The following is an 18,891-nucleotide window of genomic DNA, read 5'->3' on the forward strand; positions in this document are numbered from 1 at the left end:
ATTATTGTTGCTTTAGAAGTTTTGTTTTCATACACATAGCAAGTTATGATCTGGGAGCAAGACTGATTGGACAGCTTGTTCTGGGCTGAATCTTCTGTCCTTGTGTTACAGGCCTGTGTCAGGACCATTTCTGATCTCAACCCTGCTCCACCTGTCGGGGTTCCTGTCTGTGAGCTCTGCCCCATGATGAGCAACTCAGAGGCTGCCTTTGGGTCTGCAGACCCTAATCAGAGCTCTCAAACACCAGGCACTGTCCCTGTCAGAGACAGAGCGGGAGGGCACCTTCACAGAAATGCAGCCCCCAAAAAACAAATTACAAACGAATGAAATAAATGGTGGACAACCCTTCCCAACACAGTCGCTAGCAGCAGTCCAGGCCACTGATGGTTCCAGCTCCCTGTGAGTGGAAATAGACCAGGAGGCCAAGCAAGTCTAAGGGTTTGTCCACTATCTCCAATTAGCTCACAAACAGGCAGTCAATTATTCAAGTTGGGCTACCTACCAGGACTGTGCTGATTAGGGATGATTGCTCAGGGGCAGAACTACATCAGCTCAGTGGCCCAATGTCAACTTCTATGGAATCTTTCCAGGTTCTACCTTTAAGTTCACCCCTGTGGGACCAGGAAGATTTAGCCCTCAAAAGAGCCAGCACGGGAACAAAGGGCGTAATGGTCTCTTCTGTGCAATCTAAGTATACGATTGTATGAATCTCTGATGTTTTTTTTAAATAAACCAGCCTTAAATTGTGTGGGATGGCTGAGAAACAGAAAACAAACAACATTATGAAGATATCTGTGCCAATTGGCCATTAAAACAGTACAATAAAGCAATTCAAAGCTTCTACCATTGAGAAATACCTGATAAGGATCCCAGTCAGAGATAATGACACAAGCAATATTGGATATCGAAAAGAAAATTTTACACGTAGTTCATTACTGCCACTTGTTTTTATTTTTCCAGAAAGTGAAAAAGATTTGAACAGGATCCTTTTCAAGAAAAACAAACTGAAAGTTCGAACTGTGTAAGAAGCCTCTTGAAAAGAGGAATGTCAGCATAGAAAGGCATTTGGAGACGCAGCGGAAAAAAAACTCTCTGAATATGCAGCCCACAAATCCCACGCAAACTTGAAAGGTTGAGTTACTTATATCTGTGGAAAGAAATGAGTGGCCATGAAGGAAAAGATTTACATGAATAAAAACAAAAACTTACCTCAACCACTGGGCGTACTGAGCATCTTCATCCAAGTCAGGAATGGAATGACCCATCTTTAGTTCTCCAATCTCTAAGGCAAGTGTGTCAATTAACTGTGATGAGCAGACAAAGGTATATTGTTAGACAGTGGAAAAGTCAAGCTAAGAGCAAAATTAACTGGCCTGCAGAAACTTGACATCATTCAGAACACAAAGCATTTAGGTTAAGTTTACCCAATACTACTGTAGACATGAACGCTCCTAATAAAGGCAAATACTTTGGAATGCACACTATTCTTATTTCAAGCTGTAAAATGACAGTTACCCACATTTTGTGCGACTTCTGAATAATATTTGACTACAGTAAAAATCAAAGGACAAATAGGAAGTGAACAGCTTAACTTTGTACTCACTTTCAAACTTCACCTGTGTCTACATTAAAAACCAAGTTTCCTGCCAATTCCTGCTACAATAAAAACATTCAGTATATTCCTTTGAACACATTCCTATTTCATGTGTACTGCTGCAGGTTTTGGTAAAAAGAACCAGTTGTATAAACAGCAAAGTTTCCACTCTTCAGGTGCAATTTTCTTGCATTGGCAAAAATAGACTAACCCACTGGAACTAAAAATCTAACTCGACCCAAAAGCAGGCAGGGCTTTAAGATTTGGTATATCCCCAATTACCCATTACCCAGACTCAAGTTCTCTGACCAAAGGCAGGTCTGACTCACAGCATCATGATCTCCACAATGGGTAATGTAAGGAGACAATTCCCAAATCCAGTTCAGCTGGAACGGGGACTGAATGCCAAACTGTTAGCACAATGGTCACCAAGGCAACTGGGTTAACCAGCCTGGGACAGATCCAGCAAAGGTATTGGCAGCACAGTCGTACAATGTCAGGGGACAGATGCACTGGTGTCCTCAGCATGGACTCTGCACTCTGTAATGTCTCATGGCATCAGCTTAAATATGGGCAAGTAAACCTGCTAATAGTGACCATGTACTACATCTCTCCACCACCCCAAATAAAAGCCTTGGATATCAAACCAGTACTCCTCCAGGCTGAACACCACTTAGAGGAAGCACTGAGGATGGCAAGGTGTCAGAAAGTACTCTCGGTGGGGATCAGCTGCTACACTCAATACGCAGCAGGATGATGGATGAAGGAACCAAAAGGTAAAAACACTGCCCTCACCCATCACCTCACTAATTTGCCTGCCTCAGAAGTATCTATCCATGACAGTATCTGTAGAAGTGACCACCACACAGTGGAGATGAATTCCATCTACACTCTGAGGATACACTCCATGATACTGTGTGGCACTATCACTTGGCTAAAATGGGACACACTCTGAACACATCTAGCAACTCAAGACTGGGTATCCACGACCGAGGGGATCAGCAGCAGAACTGTGCTCCAACACTAACTTCATGGCCTAGCGTATCCCTGAATCCATCATTACCGTCAAGCCAGGGGATAGACCCTGGGTCAAAGGAGAGTGCAGGAGGGCATGCCAGGAGCAGCACCAGGCACACCTGCAAATCAGGTGTCAACCTGGTAAAGCTTTAACACAGGATTTCTTGTATTTTGTGAGGACTCCTTACTCCATACTACTTTTAGACTTACTTCAGCAAGTTCTCCTCACATCACCTTCTATCAAAGCTGAGAAGCCAAGCTTTCTCCAGAATATTCTCATAACTCATGTCAGTCCTTGCTCAGTTGGCAGGTTGTGGCTTCAAGTCTCACCTCAGGACTTCAGCACAGAATCCAGGCTGACACTTCCGTGTGGAATGAAGGGAGTGCAGAACTGTCAGAGGTGCCATCTTTCAAATGAAACATTAACCCGGGATACAGTCTGCCCTTTAAGGCAGATGAAAAAATTACATGGCAATATTTCAGAGAGCAGCAGTGGAGATATCCCAGTGGGATATATTTATATTTATATTTGTTCTTCAAACTCTATCTGGTCATCATCATATATCTATTACAACATTGTACCAATGACTAAACTTCAAATGTTCTATTGTCTTTAAAGTGCTTTGGGACATCCTCTGAGGTCATGAAAGTGTTAAATAAATGAAAATCTTTTGTTGTTAAAACTTACTTCAATACGAGTGAACAGTCTCATGGTTTTCCTTTATGTTGACTACTGGATTGGAATATTCCATCATCATTTAATGAACATGGGATACAAAATGCAAGGTGCATTCTAATTCAATGCATGATACTCTTTTAATATAAGTTTTTCGACCAGTGTTTACAGTTTGACTACAATGTTCAACATTTGATTGTTTTGTTGATTGTTGCTTCACAGTGTTTTTAGTTGCCACCAGCTCACAAGGAATTTGCACACATTTACCATGTGCAAACTAAATGTAAGCTGCATTTGTACCACAACGACAGTAATAATGCTTTCTGCAAACAAAAACATGCTCCACTTTACTCCAGAATCAAGTCCAGTTCCCAACTCCAAAGTTACATTTCAACTTTAGCATTAATACAAAACTGCTTTTCGCTAAAAACAATATTTTTGTGATGGCCGAAAGACTTGAATCATTTCTGTGTTTACATGTGGAAATTACTTCGTAATCGGACCACATTGTTGTTTTTGGGAATGTTCCCTTTTGTTCTGTGGTTCAATGCCCACAATCATGGGCTTGGATTCAAGAGGGATGTATTGAGGAGAAGGAAAAGTCAAGAATAATAGAGAAGCTTGGGCTTCTTTATAACATTGTTTATTACGTAAGGCCAAGATACTCTGATGGCCAGATAGAGCAGCATAGACTGGCCTTCCATGTCAGGACCATGCGGTAGTCCAGATCCAGCAGAGTTTGTGGGAATGGCCTGGGAAATTGAAGATTTTAATGGGAAAGTCCCCTGCATCAGGAACTGTTTGAAATAATCCTTTAAAAGGCGGAAAATTCGGATGGTTCCTCTTCAGTTTATTGTGCAGTGACTGGAACAAGGGCCAGGTGGATCTCTGGCTATGAGATCCTCGATTGGCCCAGGTTAACAGGCCAGTCAGGGAGCCCGGTCTGACAGATATAAACAGGAGACTCAGAGAGTCTTCTCAGTCTGGGGACTGGCTCTGAGCTGGCTGGTCAGAGCCCATGAATTATGCACACTCCATAAACTCTACTCCACATGCTTCTCTGTACATGTTTCCCTCTCCATCATTCATTTGGTTAGACATCAACCAAAGCTACTCACAATCTTTCTAACTCCACCCACACTATTTATATCCAGCAAGAAGCAGCTCCATAACATCATCTTATTTGCCTCAGTACCCATTGTAATTGCGCTCAATTAAACAGCATTTTGGAACATTTCCATCGATAAGGCATCATAATTTTTTTGTCCTTTTATAACTGTTAATGGTGCTCAAAAAGATTAAAATAATTGATTGGCAGTGAGAATAACGGCAAGTACTCTTTACTGTTTTAAGCAGTAAATCAGACTGCAAGTTCCAGCATTGGCACCTGCACTGTTGAACACATAAATCTGTAAAATGCTGTCTGACATACTCTGCACTTCGAGGATTCGGTATAATAATTCTTGCTGATGAGACATGCACTGAAATCAATACAGTGGCAAAATGTGAAATCTTCGTCCACAAAATCCACTCTAAAGACGGCAGAGTTGGTACATTTAGCAGAGGAAATTTTTTTTAACAACAGCTTGTCATTAAATAGCACCTTTAATGGGTGGTAAAAGAACTTAGTGTGCTTCGCATGTGCATTATGGTACAAAATTTAACTCTGAACCAATGCCACCAGTAAATGATTATTGCAGGTAGGCAATTTATGCAACACTGAAACTTCACAAATGTCATTTTTCTGAAGTTAACTAGTGATGGGTATTTCAAAACAAAATCAAAAGTTGAATTTTTTTTTTAAAAGACCATTTTCTATTTCCTTTATCTGGTTGTCATAACCTCGACTGTTTCTTTTCTCCCGATCTTCATTGCACATTTTGGACACAATTTAAATGTAATTTATACTTCCCACTTTCTGTTTCCAAGATTAGACACAGATTGTGAAGTTTTCCAGATACTTTCAGCACTAAAACATTTCCGCAGTAGACAAGATGTAGTCTTATGCAACAATGTCTATAACACGAGATACAATCTTAGCCAAGGAATTGAACTGTGTTCCAGGAACAGTCACCTGGAAGCTGTTTAAACATCTGATTTACAACTGGATTGCCTGCTGTTGATCATTAAAGATGATGCATGGCACTTAAGTTGGTAGCACTTCAAAAAACAGACTCTGCTGAGCTGCTACAAGCAATATTGGTTCAGAGCTAAACAAGCCAGAGTTTAAAATGTAATGTTTACAATTCTGAACAAAAGTTCAGCTTTCACTGTTTGCCAGGAGGTTGGAAGTGAACTATTAAAAGGTACTGGGAGAAATTCTGGAACATTTTGAAAACGTTCTATCAAAAGTTATTCTGAAAATTCTCTTGAGGGCATCATCTTACTGGACACATTATAGAAGACACCAGGAGAAATAGTGTCCTTGGTCATGCGTCTGGTCAGGGATCTGTCTACCTTTGGCCTTCACAAGGAATGGGAGGAGGACATGAAGCCAGGCAAAGCGGAAGCAGTAGTTGTGGGAGAGACCCCCTTAGAGGGCACCAGGCAGGATCAGATGCCAGGTTAGAGCTGGTCTCTGATCAAAACACTTAGAAACCTTTGTGGGCAGAGAGTAGGATGGTGTTCACTCCATCCAGCACTAATTGCCACCAAACTCGGTGAATCCCAATGTCCCAGTGAAATGTCACCTTACTACTATTCAGAGACTTCAAAACGCTTGGTATCACAGAACTCTGAAAGATACTTGGGGAATGAATCAGATAACCACCAGCAACCTCTTGCACTGAATGATTAAAGAAAAGTACTTTTAACAAACTCTACCAATATTAAATGAAAATACGCAGTACTGGAGGAGAGTAGAGTTACTTTATTTAGTCTGAATCACACAGGAACAGCAAATGATAAATCTGCCGTTTTCCTTCCGAGATCTATAATCACTGGGGGAATTTTAGGAGTGAGATTTTATGTTGAAAAGATCACAACCCCATTCAGACCTGTGGAGGTAGATCGTCGATGGTTGCAGGACAGCTAGTTGAGATGGTTAAGATGGTGTATGGGATACTTGCCTTGATAAGTCAAGGCACTGAATAAAACAGCAAGGAGGTTACGATGGAGCTGAATACAACATTAGTTAGCCCCAGCTGGAGTACTGTGTGCAGTTCTGTTGCCCCACTATAGGAAGGGATGTGACTGCTCAAGAAGGGATGCAAGGGAGATTCATCAGGGTGTTGACTGGGCTGGAGCAATTCAACTATGAATAGAGACTAGACAAATACAGAGAACGCTGGAGAAACTCAGTAGGTCTGGCAGCATCTTCAGAAAGAGAAAAACAGAGCTATTGTTTCGAGTCCAGTATGACTTCTTCAGAATGGAATAGGCTAGGGTTGTTTTCCCTGGAGCAGAGCAGTCTGAGAGGGGAACTCATGGAAGTGTACAAAGTTCTGGAGGACATAGACAGGGTAGATTGGGAAAATCTATCCCCTGAGAGAAGGGGTAACAACCAGGGATGCAGTTTCAAGGCAAGGAGCAGGGGATTTAGAGGAATTCGAGAAAAGATTTTTTTTCCCCATATGGTTGTGGTTATCTGGAACTCACTGCCTGAAGAAAGGGCAGTAGAGGCTTAAAACCTCAACACATTTAAGAACTATTTAGATTAGCACCTGAAACGCCACAGCACACCAGGCTCTGGGCCACATTCTGGAAAATGGAATTAGAACAGATGGAGAATTCTTCATTTCTGAAGAAGGGTCCTGACCCGAAACATCAGCTTTTCCGCACCCCTGATGCTGCCTGGCCTACTGTGTTCCTCCAGCTCCATACTGTGTTATCTTAGAATAGATGGATGTTTGATGACCAGCACAGAATGGGCCAAAGGGCTTCCTTCTGTGTTGTAAAAACTGAGTCTCTCTGACACTGTGAGATAACTTTATTTAAAAAGAAATTAGATGTGTCAAATACAGGTCATTATTTTTAAATGTAGAATGTCACTAAATTAAAAAAAAGACCCACTCAGCATGACTGGCTTCCGTGACCCTGCACACACTACTAAGTAGTACTCCTACAATCATTAAAGTAGCAACATGTTGCTCCTCTGAAAGGAGATAAAGTCAGATGTTCCAGTTTGCATCCCACAACTTCCCACAAACTTCATAAAACACCAAACAGCCGTGACCACAGAAAGACATTCCACAGAATTTAGATACTGAAAATAAGTTCTTACACAGCATCAGCACTCTATTATCTTTATTTATATTCTGTACTAAAGAACAGATTTACCAAATACAGTTTGCACCATGTGCTGCTTTTTGGTTTAAAGAAAAAATGAAGTCAGCAACAGCCCACATCAGGATTAAGCTTCTTTACCAATACATCTTATATATAGCATCACTCATCGCCTCAGGATGTACTGCAGTATCATGTGACAATGAAATGTCTGACTTCCCGGAGATGCTACATGTCCAACACTTCAACCCACAGTGATAAACTCACTTGAAAATGCATGAAAACAACTTTCTTGTGTTGTTCACATTTAGATTCCATAATTTAAAGATTGATCTGTACTTTAACTCCATCTGCCCACAGCCCTTCTAACAGAAATCTGCCAATTTCAGATTTCTACTATCCTTTGTGAACAGAAGTGCTTCCTGACATCAACCACGAGTGAACGAGCTCCAACTTTAATCTTATGCCCTTTAGTCTGGACTTTCCTACCACAGGAAATAGCTTCTCCCTGTCTTTGCTTTCAATCCTTTAATCATCCGAAACATCCCTTAAATCTCTGTACTGAAAAGGATACAACACAGCAATGTAACTTGCCGTTATAATTTAACCATTTTAGTCCTGTATCATTTTGTGTACTGCACCACCTCAAAGGCCAACATATCCTGCATGTTAGCACAGTGCCCAGAACTGAATGCAATATTATGGGGTTTAATCAGAGATTTGTACAACTGTAAAGCAGTTCAATCTCATCGGATTTCAGGTTTCTTGAAATAAGAGCCAACTGCTACATTGGCCTTTTTAGTTGAGAACACTCCACTAGCTGCAGTGATTTCTGTACTTAGGGGTCCCGTCCGGTTTCAAGTCATTCACAAAGTCAGAAGTCACACGACACCAGGTTATAGTCCAACAGGTTTATTTGAAATCACAAGCTTTCGCAGCGCTCCAGAAGCTTGTGATTTCACATAAACTTGTTGGACTATAACCTGGTGTCGTGTTACTTCTGACTTTGTCCACCCCAGTCCAACACCGGCACCTCCACATCGTAACTCATTCACAGTCCTCGCTTCTCACCATTTACAAAATGATCTGATCGCTCTTCCTCAGGTCTAAAGTGGGGAGGGTTTCCAACAATGAACTCCATCTGCCACAGTGTTTTTCACTTAATCAATTGTTACATTTTTGCAACTTTCTAATCCCATCCATGCTATTTACTGTGCCGCCTGTGTCTTGTTCCTTCATCCAAATCATTTCTACTTATTGTGAAAAGCTGTGGAGGCCACACTAACCCCTAGTTATTAGTCACATCCTGCCAATTTGAGGATGTACCAATTTCTGTCCAATTCCCTACCCATGTCAATAGGATACTGCAAAGCTACAAGTTCTCATGTTAATTAACAGTCATACATTGATCCTTGTAAAATATTTTACGGCAGTTTGCACGATTAATATCCTTATGTACTAAATTAGTTACCTCCTCAAAAAAATTGCACTAGCTTCATTTGTTGCGATTACTTACCTTTTACAAATCCATGCTGGTTTCCCTGATCAGCTCATATTTGTCTGCCAAGTCATTAACAGCAGGTTACTAAAAACAAGACATTGAGATAGCTATAATATAAGGCTGCTTGTTCAGCGTTTAACTTTTTTTTTTTAATATACCCATAACTTTTACATCCAAGTTTCTGACTGTCTCGACCAAGCTGTCCATAGGAAAAAGGAAACATAACCAGGGTGGGATCATTTCCTCATCTCTCAAGCATGTTTCCTGGCAAAGGACTAACAAATGCTGTTGAATTGAAGTGTCTGAGATCACCCTTCCAGAAAAAAAGGGGAGTGGTGCAAAGTGGATATAAGGGGTGCAGTAAAGAAAGTGAATGAGAATCAGCTTAAAGCAAAATAAAAATAGGAAAGCAAACTGAAAAAGAGGAACAGAGGATACTTATAAAACCATCGCCTTTGTGAAAGGTTGCCCCCTCAAAATTGCAATACCTTAAAAAAACTCCCTCGCTGCAGCTCAACCAGGCTTGACATTCTCAGCGATATCTGGGATGGCTTCAGAGTTTAGCGAGACAGACCTGAAACCAAAGACATTTAATGATTATTCCATGTGAAAGGAAATTCTGATGCTCACATACTAAAAAGAAACCCACTAGGAACAGACATTCTGCCAAAATCTGTGACAGCAACACCTTCTTATTAATTCCATACCGGCAAAGTGATCCCAAAACAGAGTAGATCACACAGCACCGGAGTTCAGATATACTTTATCTTCAAATATCTTCTTCACTTTCAACAAATAGAAGCAATGTAAAACTCATTAATAAGGCTCAATTGTGCTGTAACTAAAGTCTTCCAATGTGCTCACGTTGGGACTGAAGGTAATTTGAGGTCAAGAGACACAAACAGCTGCTTGCGTTTAATTTTTGATTTGGAATACAAGCTTGTATTTTCTCTTTTTATTCAGTACGTAACATATTCCCTCCTTTTTTTTGCTCTAGCACCAAATCAATATGATGCAAAAGCAAAGAAAGATGTTTTCAAGTTGTTAGCTGTTCTGGTACAAACTACAAATTGTTCAACTGCAAACTGAACTTTACAATCTATTTGACAGCTTTGAAAACCAAGTAAAATGTTTCTCAGGGAAGCCATAACCAGAAGTTTCTAATGGAGGATGTTGTTTCAATAAGGTAACATCTTGGGGAAAAAAACTGGATCCTGACAGGAAGATACAAGTAGCTAGGGTTTAATTTGCCACGAATTGAAGTGCAGACAGATTACTATTATCCACGCGCACTTTTTAATAAAATGATTCAAAGATAGTTTCAATTAACCATAATATCACAATACATAGGATCAAAAGTAGGCCATTCAACCCATTGAGTCTGCTCCACCATTCAATGAGATCATGGCTGATCTGATAAACCCTAACTTCACTTCAGGGATGCTTTGAGGACATAAGTTCATAAGATATAGGGGCAGCATTAGGCTATTCAGCCCACTGAAGTCTGCTCTGCCATTCGATTGTGCTCCTCACCCCCATTTTCCTGCCTTCTCCCCATAACCCTTCAACCCATTACCAGTTAAAAATCTGTCTAACTCCTCCTTAAATTTACTCCCTGTCCCAGCATCCACTGCACTCTGGGGTAGCGAATTCCACAGATTCGCAACCCTTTGGGAGAAGTAGTTTCTCCTCAACTCTATTTTAAATTTGCTATTCCTTATCCTAAGACAATGACCTCTCATCCTAGAATGCCCCACAAGAGGAAGTATCCACTCCATGTCTATTTTATCTATACCTTTTATCATCTTGAATATCTCAAATTTGATCTCCCCGCATTCTTCTAAATTCCAGAGAGTATAGGCCTAAACCGTTCAATCTCTCTTCATCCGACAAACCCTTTATCTCTGGGATCAAATCTAGTGAACCTCCTCTGAACAGCCTCCAATGCCACCACATCTTTCCTCAAATAAAGGAACGAAAACTATGCACAATGCTCCAGGTGCAGTCTCACCAATGCATTGTATAGTTGTAACAATACTTCCCTACTTTTATATTCTATTCCTTTAGCTATAAAAGCCAACATTCCATTCACTTTTTTTTATTATCAGCTGTACCTGCATGCGAGTTTTCTGTGACTCATGAACAAGGACACCCAGATCCCTTTGCACCGGAGCATCCTGAAGTCTCTCCTCATTTAGATCATAAGTCACCTTCCCATTTTTCCGACCAAAATGCATGACCTCACACTTATCCACGTTAAACTCCATCTGCCACATTTTGGCCCATTCTCCTAACCTATCTATGTGCATTTGCAAGGTTCCTATTTCCTCGTTGCTATTTACCGTCCTGCCTATTTTTTGTGTCGTCCACAAATTTGGCTACAGAGCCTTCTATCCCTGTATCCAAGTCGTTAATGTAGATTGTAAATAGCTGGGCTCCAAGGACCAAACCCCATGGCACCCCACTTGTTACTTCCTGCCATCTAGAAAAAAAATCATTTATCCCAACTCTCTGTCTTCTCTCCATCAGCCAGTCACCTATACAAGCTAGTATGCATGAAAACCAGTCAGCTCGGCAAACCAACCAACTACTCTATCCAAGCTAATAAATTACCCTAATCCCATATGATTCAACCTTGTGGTATAACCTTTTGTGCAGCATCTTATCAAACGCCTTCTGGAAGTCCAGATATATCACATCTATAGGATCCCCATTATCCACTTTGCTTCTTACATCTTCGAAGAACTCTAACAAATTAGTTAAACATGATTCGCCCTTCATAAAACCATGCTGACTCTGATGGATAGTGTTTTGACTTTCCAAATGTCCTGATATTGCCTCCTTGATTATTGATTCTAACACTTTGCCAACAACTGACGTTAAACCAACTGGTCTGTAATTTCCCACAAATTGCCCCCATCCCTTTTTGAACAAGGGCATTACATTAGCATTTTTCCAATTCATTGGAACCTTTCCTGCGTCCAGGGAATTTTGGAATATTGTAACCAATGGATCCAATCTCTGCCGCCATTTCCTTTAATACCCTAGGATATAGGCCATCAGGCTTATATAAATTGTCATCCTCAATCCTAATAGTTTGCTGAGTACCTTTTCCCTATCAATGTTGATTGTTCTAAGTTCTACTTTTTCTATTGCCTCTGACTTGCCCGTTCCAATTGGAATGGTATTATTGCCTCAATTTTCACAGTGGAGGACAAAGTATTGATTTAGCATCTCTGCCATTTCAGTGTTCCCTACCATTAAGTCTGCAGTTTCATCTACCAAAGGACCAACATTCACCTTAGCGACTCTCTTCCCTTTTATATACCTACAGAAGCTTTTGCTATCCTTTTTGATATTTTGTGCTAGTTTTCTTTCATAATTCACCTTAGCTTTGTTTATTAATTTTTTAGTATCCCTTCATTTATGTTTGAAAGTTTACCAATCCTCCTGCCTGCCACTGGCCTTTGCAATATGGTATACCTTAGTTTTTGACTTTATATTGTCGTTGGCCTCCTTGTTTAGCCATGGATTTTTTTTTACCCCACTCCCTTCCCGTCTTCCTCACTGGGATATATTTTAATTGTGAGGAATTGAGTAGATCCTTAAACAACTGCCACCGCTCATCCACTGTCTTACCTTTTAGCCTTCCTGCTCAATCTACTCGGGCCAAATTTGTCCTCATGCTATGTAATTCCCTTTGTATAATTCCAGAACACTACTGCGGGACTGCACTTTCTCACCCCCCAAACTGAATTTTGAATTCTATCATACTATGGTCACTACTGCCTAGAGGATCCTTAACTATGATGTCATCAATTAATTTCTCCTCACTACACAGTACCAAATCCAGAGTAGCCTGCTCCCTGGTTGGTTCCACAACATACTGCTCCTAGAAACATTCTATGAACTCTTTCTCCAGGTTACGCTTGCCAATTTGATTCTTCCAATCTACGTGCGTGTAAAAATCACACGATTATTGCCGTACCTTTCTTGCAAGCTTCTAGTATTTCCTCGTTTATACTGTACCCCATTGCAGAACTACTGTTTGGGGACCTATACATTACTCCTACCAAGTACTTCTTCCCTTTGCTATTTCTTATTTCTAATTTCTACCCAGACTGATTCCACATCTTGATGTCCCATGCTTATGTCATTTCTCATTACAGCACTGATCCCTTCCTTCACCAGCAAAGCTACATCACCTCCTTTTCCTTTCAGTCTATCCCTTTGAAATGCCAAATACCCTGGGATATTCAATTCCCAGACCTGGTCTCCTTGTAACCATGTCTCAGTAATCAGTACCAAATTGGACCCTTTTGTTTCTACTTGCGCCATTAACTCATTACTTTTGTTTCAAATGCTTCGTGCATTTCGATACAAAGCCTTTAGATTTGTTCTACTGGTAAATTTCCCTTCTCTTTTATAAATCCTTGGTGCATAAAGACATTCACCTGTTCTGTCCCTCACCTTTATTTTCTGGTAACCATCTGCCACATCGCTAACCTGCGCTCTTACCTCCTCCTTTAATTTGGGTTTTCTAATTTCCCCAACAACCAAACACTCCATCCCCAACCCCACCCCCCATTTAGTTTAAGCCCTAGTTATGCGATTCACTAGGATTCTGGTCCCAGCACAAGTTCATATGCAGACCATCGCATCTGAACAGGTCCCTTCTTCCCCAAGGTGCCAATGAATTCATGAATTCAACAATTCAAACCCATTTCTCCCACACCAATCTTTAAGCCACACATTTACCTGCTTAATGATTTCTGCTATCCCCTGCTATCACCAGCTTTTTCTTATTGCACAGCTGAACTAGGGAGGGGCCCTCATTCAAGGATAGGGAGGCAGTCGGTGCTCATTGGAGACAACACACTCATGAACTTCTCATCCAGGGCTCTGTCTTCAACTTGAGAATCCTCAGCTTCATTACTCAATGGTCTGCCCAAATCAATTTTGCCACTACCCCACCCCCCTAGACTGCAGCAAAGTAGAAAAAGCATTTGAGCAGTTAAATAAAAATGACAAGACCTCTGAAGCAGATGGAATCCCTGCTGAAATCTGAAATATGGCAAACATACACTCCTGACACAGCTACACAACCTCATATCGCTCAACTGGGAAAAGTGGTGCATGTGGGGGATCTTGGTAATATTGCCATCCTATCTACATTCAAGAATGGAGATAAGTGTGATCACAGTAACTGCAGAAAAGTCTCTCTGTTGTCTGCCAGAGGGAAGATCTTTGCAAGGAAACATCCACATCAACTCCTCCAGTAGTTGCAGAGTGCCTTCCACAGTTGCAGTGCGATTTTGCTCATTGCAACACACCATAGGCGTGATTGTCTTTGTGCGGTTAATTTAAGAAAACTGTAAGGAACAGCACCAACCTCTGTACATGACCTTTCTCAACCTCAGGGAAAGCTTCCAACTCTGTAGCAGTACATTGTACGTGTCTGATATATGCTCCAAGAATATCTCACTTTGATGTATCTTGCATCACGTAGCTGCTCCAAAACAGTCACAAGATCCATTTCTGCTAATGACATGACTGCAGAAGTCTCAGACACTGGTCGCCATTACATAATAACCATGTAGTTCTTCTGCACGTCTGCAGCTTGCACCGAAATGCAGAGTGGCCTGTGGAAACATTTGCCACAATATCAGAAGAGGAACCAGGCAGTGGAATTGCCACTGATTTAGGTCAGCTAACACTGACATAACTCTGCTAATGCTGACTCTTTCCAAGTATCCTTCTTACATTCACTAAGCTCAAACTGTCGTTAGTCATCAAGCATCTCACGCAACCAGTTATTTTTGAAATGAAGGGAGAGTGCTACAAGACTCAGGATTAAAAATAAGTTAAATATGCATACTTTTTAAAAATTAACAATTATAGATATTTAAACAAATATGCTCACATTTAGCATTTCCTGTCAATCTTTGTGGATACAAAGATAAAAATCAGTCCTTACCACACTGCCTGACATTGCTCACAGACATACACCAATTCTATTCTTTACTTCCTTTCTGTACATAATCACATAGCTCCTACAAAAGGAATTGCTGGTTCAGTGGGATGTTTTGGCCTGGTTGACTTGCTGTCAAGGTAGGAACTGACTGTTCTGAGAGCTTAGCTGAAACAGCTACCCTGCTGGTTAGTGTGGAGACCTCGCTGCTGCAGAAAGGTGTGACAATTTTTAACATTTGGTCGCTTACTTGGCTTTCAGAAACCTAAATGTTGTTTTGGCAGCACATGCAACAAGTTGATCACTGGTGTCAGGCTTTGACAAAACACTGGGAGAACTGTGGACTTTCACACTGGGAAACGCGATGCCTGAGAGGGGGTGATCTCATTGACTAGTGGAGTAGACTCAATGGGCAGAATAGTCTACTTCTGTTTCTATGTTCTTATGGTGATAGGGAGGTGTGAGATATAATAAAACGACATGGGAAACATTAATCTGGAATACCCCTTTAAAATAATTGGTGGGAGTAGAACAAAGGGTACTAGGATGAATCGCCGTAAGATGTAGGTGCAGAAATAAACCGTTTGGCTCAGTGAGACCACTCCACCATCAACGAGATCGTGACTGCTCTGATAATTCTCAAATATAATTTCCTACCTAATCTTTGTAACCCATGATTCCCTTACGGATTAAAAATCTGTCCATCTCACCCTTGAACAGGCACGATGTCTGATGGCATGGACTTTAGATAAATTAATGAAGGATGAACAAAAATGGGATGAGTGGCTTTCCTCATCCATTGGCACATAATATGATTATATACTTGTGCTGTGACCTTGTCTTTATGACACTAAACAATGATTTTGCAAGATAATGTGGTCATTATGCAGTTAGTACTAGAATCAAGAAGCAAAGATGATAAACACAACGTACCCCTTGGGGTTAACTAATTACTTCATAGATTTTTGGCAAAAACATTTACATCATTCACATGGTCGGAAAAACATTTAATTTGCAAAACACTTAGGTCAGAGACCTTAACTAATAAGGACTGTGTCTTGATATTGGAACATACAAACAGATATATCACAGCTGTTATGGCTCAGTAGGAATTTTATATACCGCTAGTACTTCCATCAATGATAGAAATAACTTGGGACTTTTAAATTTAGAAAGTTTCCCAAGAAGTTTGAAACTTGGGCTGTGCTAGAAGGTAAATTTGACATCTATCCTTTAAGCTTAATTTTGGGCAAGTGCAGGTTTGGAGCAAAATAAATCACCCAATGAAGTTATTTAAAGTACACATCGTTCTTGCCAAAGGTCGGACAGGATAAATAAGGGGCTATATCAAGAGCAGACCAAACATGCAAACAATCCTGTGGAACAACCGCCAGCAACATTCCTGCAGTTTTATCGTCCCATATACCAACAGTCACCCAAACAAAGTAACAATTATGTACGAAACACAGATTTTCCTTCATGGAAGTCTGCAAATATCATCTCAGTGGGAGTTAAAACTTGGATGCCTTTTCTGAACTTCATCCAACTCATTTTTTTCATTAAATGAGCAGTTGTGGAAGCCATGCTACCTGACATACCGACCCAAATGGAGACAAAGACTTAGAAATTGGATATTGCTGTGCCTGTGTTATAGGCATAAAGTGAACATTTTAAGGCTCCAATATCTTGAGCAGCTGGTACTCATTTTGCATGGAAAGTACACCACCCACACTCTTGGGCATTTAGTAGGGCAGCCATGGCACATGCCTTAAGCATGCTTCAGGTTCTATATGCAAGTGTCTGTTCTAAATGCATGTCAACAGTGTCCCTGCGCTGTGTGTGTTGTGGCCAGCCACCCCATTATTTGCATTTCCTTCCACCTGCCTATGTTTCTCTGTGGAGATGTGGGGTCACTGGTTAGGCCACTATTTATTTCCCATCCATAGTTGTCCAGAGATTAATAAAGAATTGACCACACTGTTACAAGTCTGGTATCACACGTAGGCCAGGTAAGGATTGCAGATTTCATTCCCTAAAGGACATCAGAAAAGCAGATGGGTTTTTACAACAAAAGTGGCTACATGGTCACCATTAGGCTACCACTTGATTCCAGATTTTTATGAAGTAAAATGTCACCAATTGCCATAATGGGATTCCAACCCATGACACAGAATATTAGCCAGGGGCTCTGATCCAGTGATTCTACCCAGTCACCACCACATCCAATTCTTGGGAGCAGAAGATTCCTTTCACTGTACGTGCAAATGTGGTTCAAAACGGCTTTGTACATCCCAGATTTCTAGGTCTATGTAACTGGTTTGTGTACTACAATGGATAGCATCTTGAAAACCACCTCCCTGTGGACATAGCTGGCATGCATTTTTACCTGGACCACATGGAACTCCTGGTCTGTGGCTGTCTGCTCCACAAGCTCAGGTTCCTGCTCTGATTCTGGCCAGGACTTGGATAATGGACCCAGTTTGAATCCTGTGAAAACCCAGCACCTGCTCATCTTTCAGCTTCCGCCCTCAGTAGTTCAGATCCATAGGGAATCAGTCTCGGATTTGCAATCTCAAACACTATTTCATGGCCCATGCTGGATTTAGAGTTTCTCTGTGCATGTCACGTGCAGACCCTAGATCAGAATTAGCTGTGATGTCTCCCTTTGGTTGAAAAGTCCACTGAAACCCTCGGCACAGATCCACTGTGTTCCCACTTGGAATCAGAATGATCTGCCTCCTTCAGTGGTAAAGGGATTTAAGCAACAGCCATAAGGACACCCAAATGCATCAGAAAAATGACTCACATATTGAAACATGCAATACTTAGAAATTCTTAAGTCCTGAAATAAATGACATAAGTGAAATTAAACAAACAAGTCCTTGTAGGGTTCAATGTGTTTTGAACATATACAGCACGTTACTCTCTGAATGTCCCATTGGACTATCCAAAAACATGGAAATGTAGTACGCTGGGCAGGTTTCCAATATTGGTTTATTGAATTTAAAAATGCTTGTGCTCAGATCAAGTTATTGCCAAATCTAGCTGGTGTAAAAATCTCACCAAGTTTATGCTCAGTGTTTCTCAGAGAAACTATGAAAAGTATCTGACAGTTTCCCACAGGAACGTCAGGACACAAATGGGCGATGTTTGTCCTAATTTCAACTTTTTACTGCATGTCAACAGGAAATGGAATCAAATGGCTGGCCAGGATATTGAAAAGTTGGTCTGGTGCCCATTAAGACACCCAGAGTAAATACCAATGGAGGGGCGGGACTGAATCGGCACATACCTTTAGAAAAGCATGACCATACTCTGTAAATTCCAACCTAAACCGTTTTGGAACAGAATTAAAAGCCTTGATTCACATCAAAACGTCAGTCTTCAGCAGACCAATCTTATTGGTTCTTGTGAAGCTTAATTATGTTGTTAACTTATGCGGTTCCACCCTCCAAACTTGCATTTTCTTTGGCTTGATCTCTGCAAAGAAATGGCTGTTGGTATGCCTGATTCAATGACACAGTTGATAACAATGGATCAAACAAACTGCATCAAATCTAACCAGGAAGGTTAAAGAAATAAGGTGTGTCCAACCAATCTTGATCAGCAGAGAATAATTATCTCTAAGTAAACGCACAACTGACCTTTCACCTGGGCAAATTTAAGGACACACAAGTTTCTTTTCTTGCCAAAGGGTCTTAAACATTGGTATCATAAATTAAGCACTTTCTATTTCAGGCACTTAAACCACAACTTTAACTACAATAAAACAAAGAGCTAAGGATGCCAGAGATCTGACAGCATCTGTGGGTAGAAACCAGAGTTAAATTTGAGTCTAATGAACCTTCCTCAGAACGGCATACTTGGAGGAGATGTGGCACTGAATTAAACACTAAAATAAAACTAAG

At 40.9% G+C, this 18,891-nt stretch overlaps 1 protein-coding gene across 13 annotated transcripts in view; it reads right to left on the reverse strand.

Annotated features, from left to right (window-relative positions):
- Positions 1-18,891, reverse strand: part of rin2a (Ras and Rab interactor 2a) — a 98,283-nt gene that overhangs the window by 39,052 nt on the left and 40,340 nt on the right. For 8 of the 13 annotated variants that reach the window (XM_048600803.1, XM_048600799.1, XM_048600797.1 and 5 more), the window contains 3 exons: positions 14,405-14,654; positions 9,501-9,586; positions 1,210-1,304 (listed from right to left, as the gene is read on the reverse strand). In XM_048600803.1, coding sequence (XP_048456760.1) covers positions 1,210-1,304; positions 9,501-9,542 — 137 coding nt within the window. In that variant the 5' untranslated portion in view covers positions 9,543-9,586; positions 14,405-14,654. Of the gene's footprint in view, positions 1-1,209; positions 1,305-9,027; positions 9,097-9,500; positions 9,587-14,404; positions 14,655-17,369; positions 17,386-18,891 lie in introns of those variants that run through there. The other 5 variants (XM_048600806.1, XM_048600798.1, XM_048600805.1 and 2 more) reach the window with 4 other exon arrangements.

Source organism: Rhincodon typus, chromosome 9 (assembly GCF_021869965.1).
Source record: "Rhincodon typus isolate 14 chromosome 9, sRhiTyp1.1, whole genome shotgun sequence".
NCBI classification, from domain to species: Eukaryota; Metazoa; Chordata; class Chondrichthyes; order Orectolobiformes; family Rhincodontidae; genus Rhincodon; species Rhincodon typus.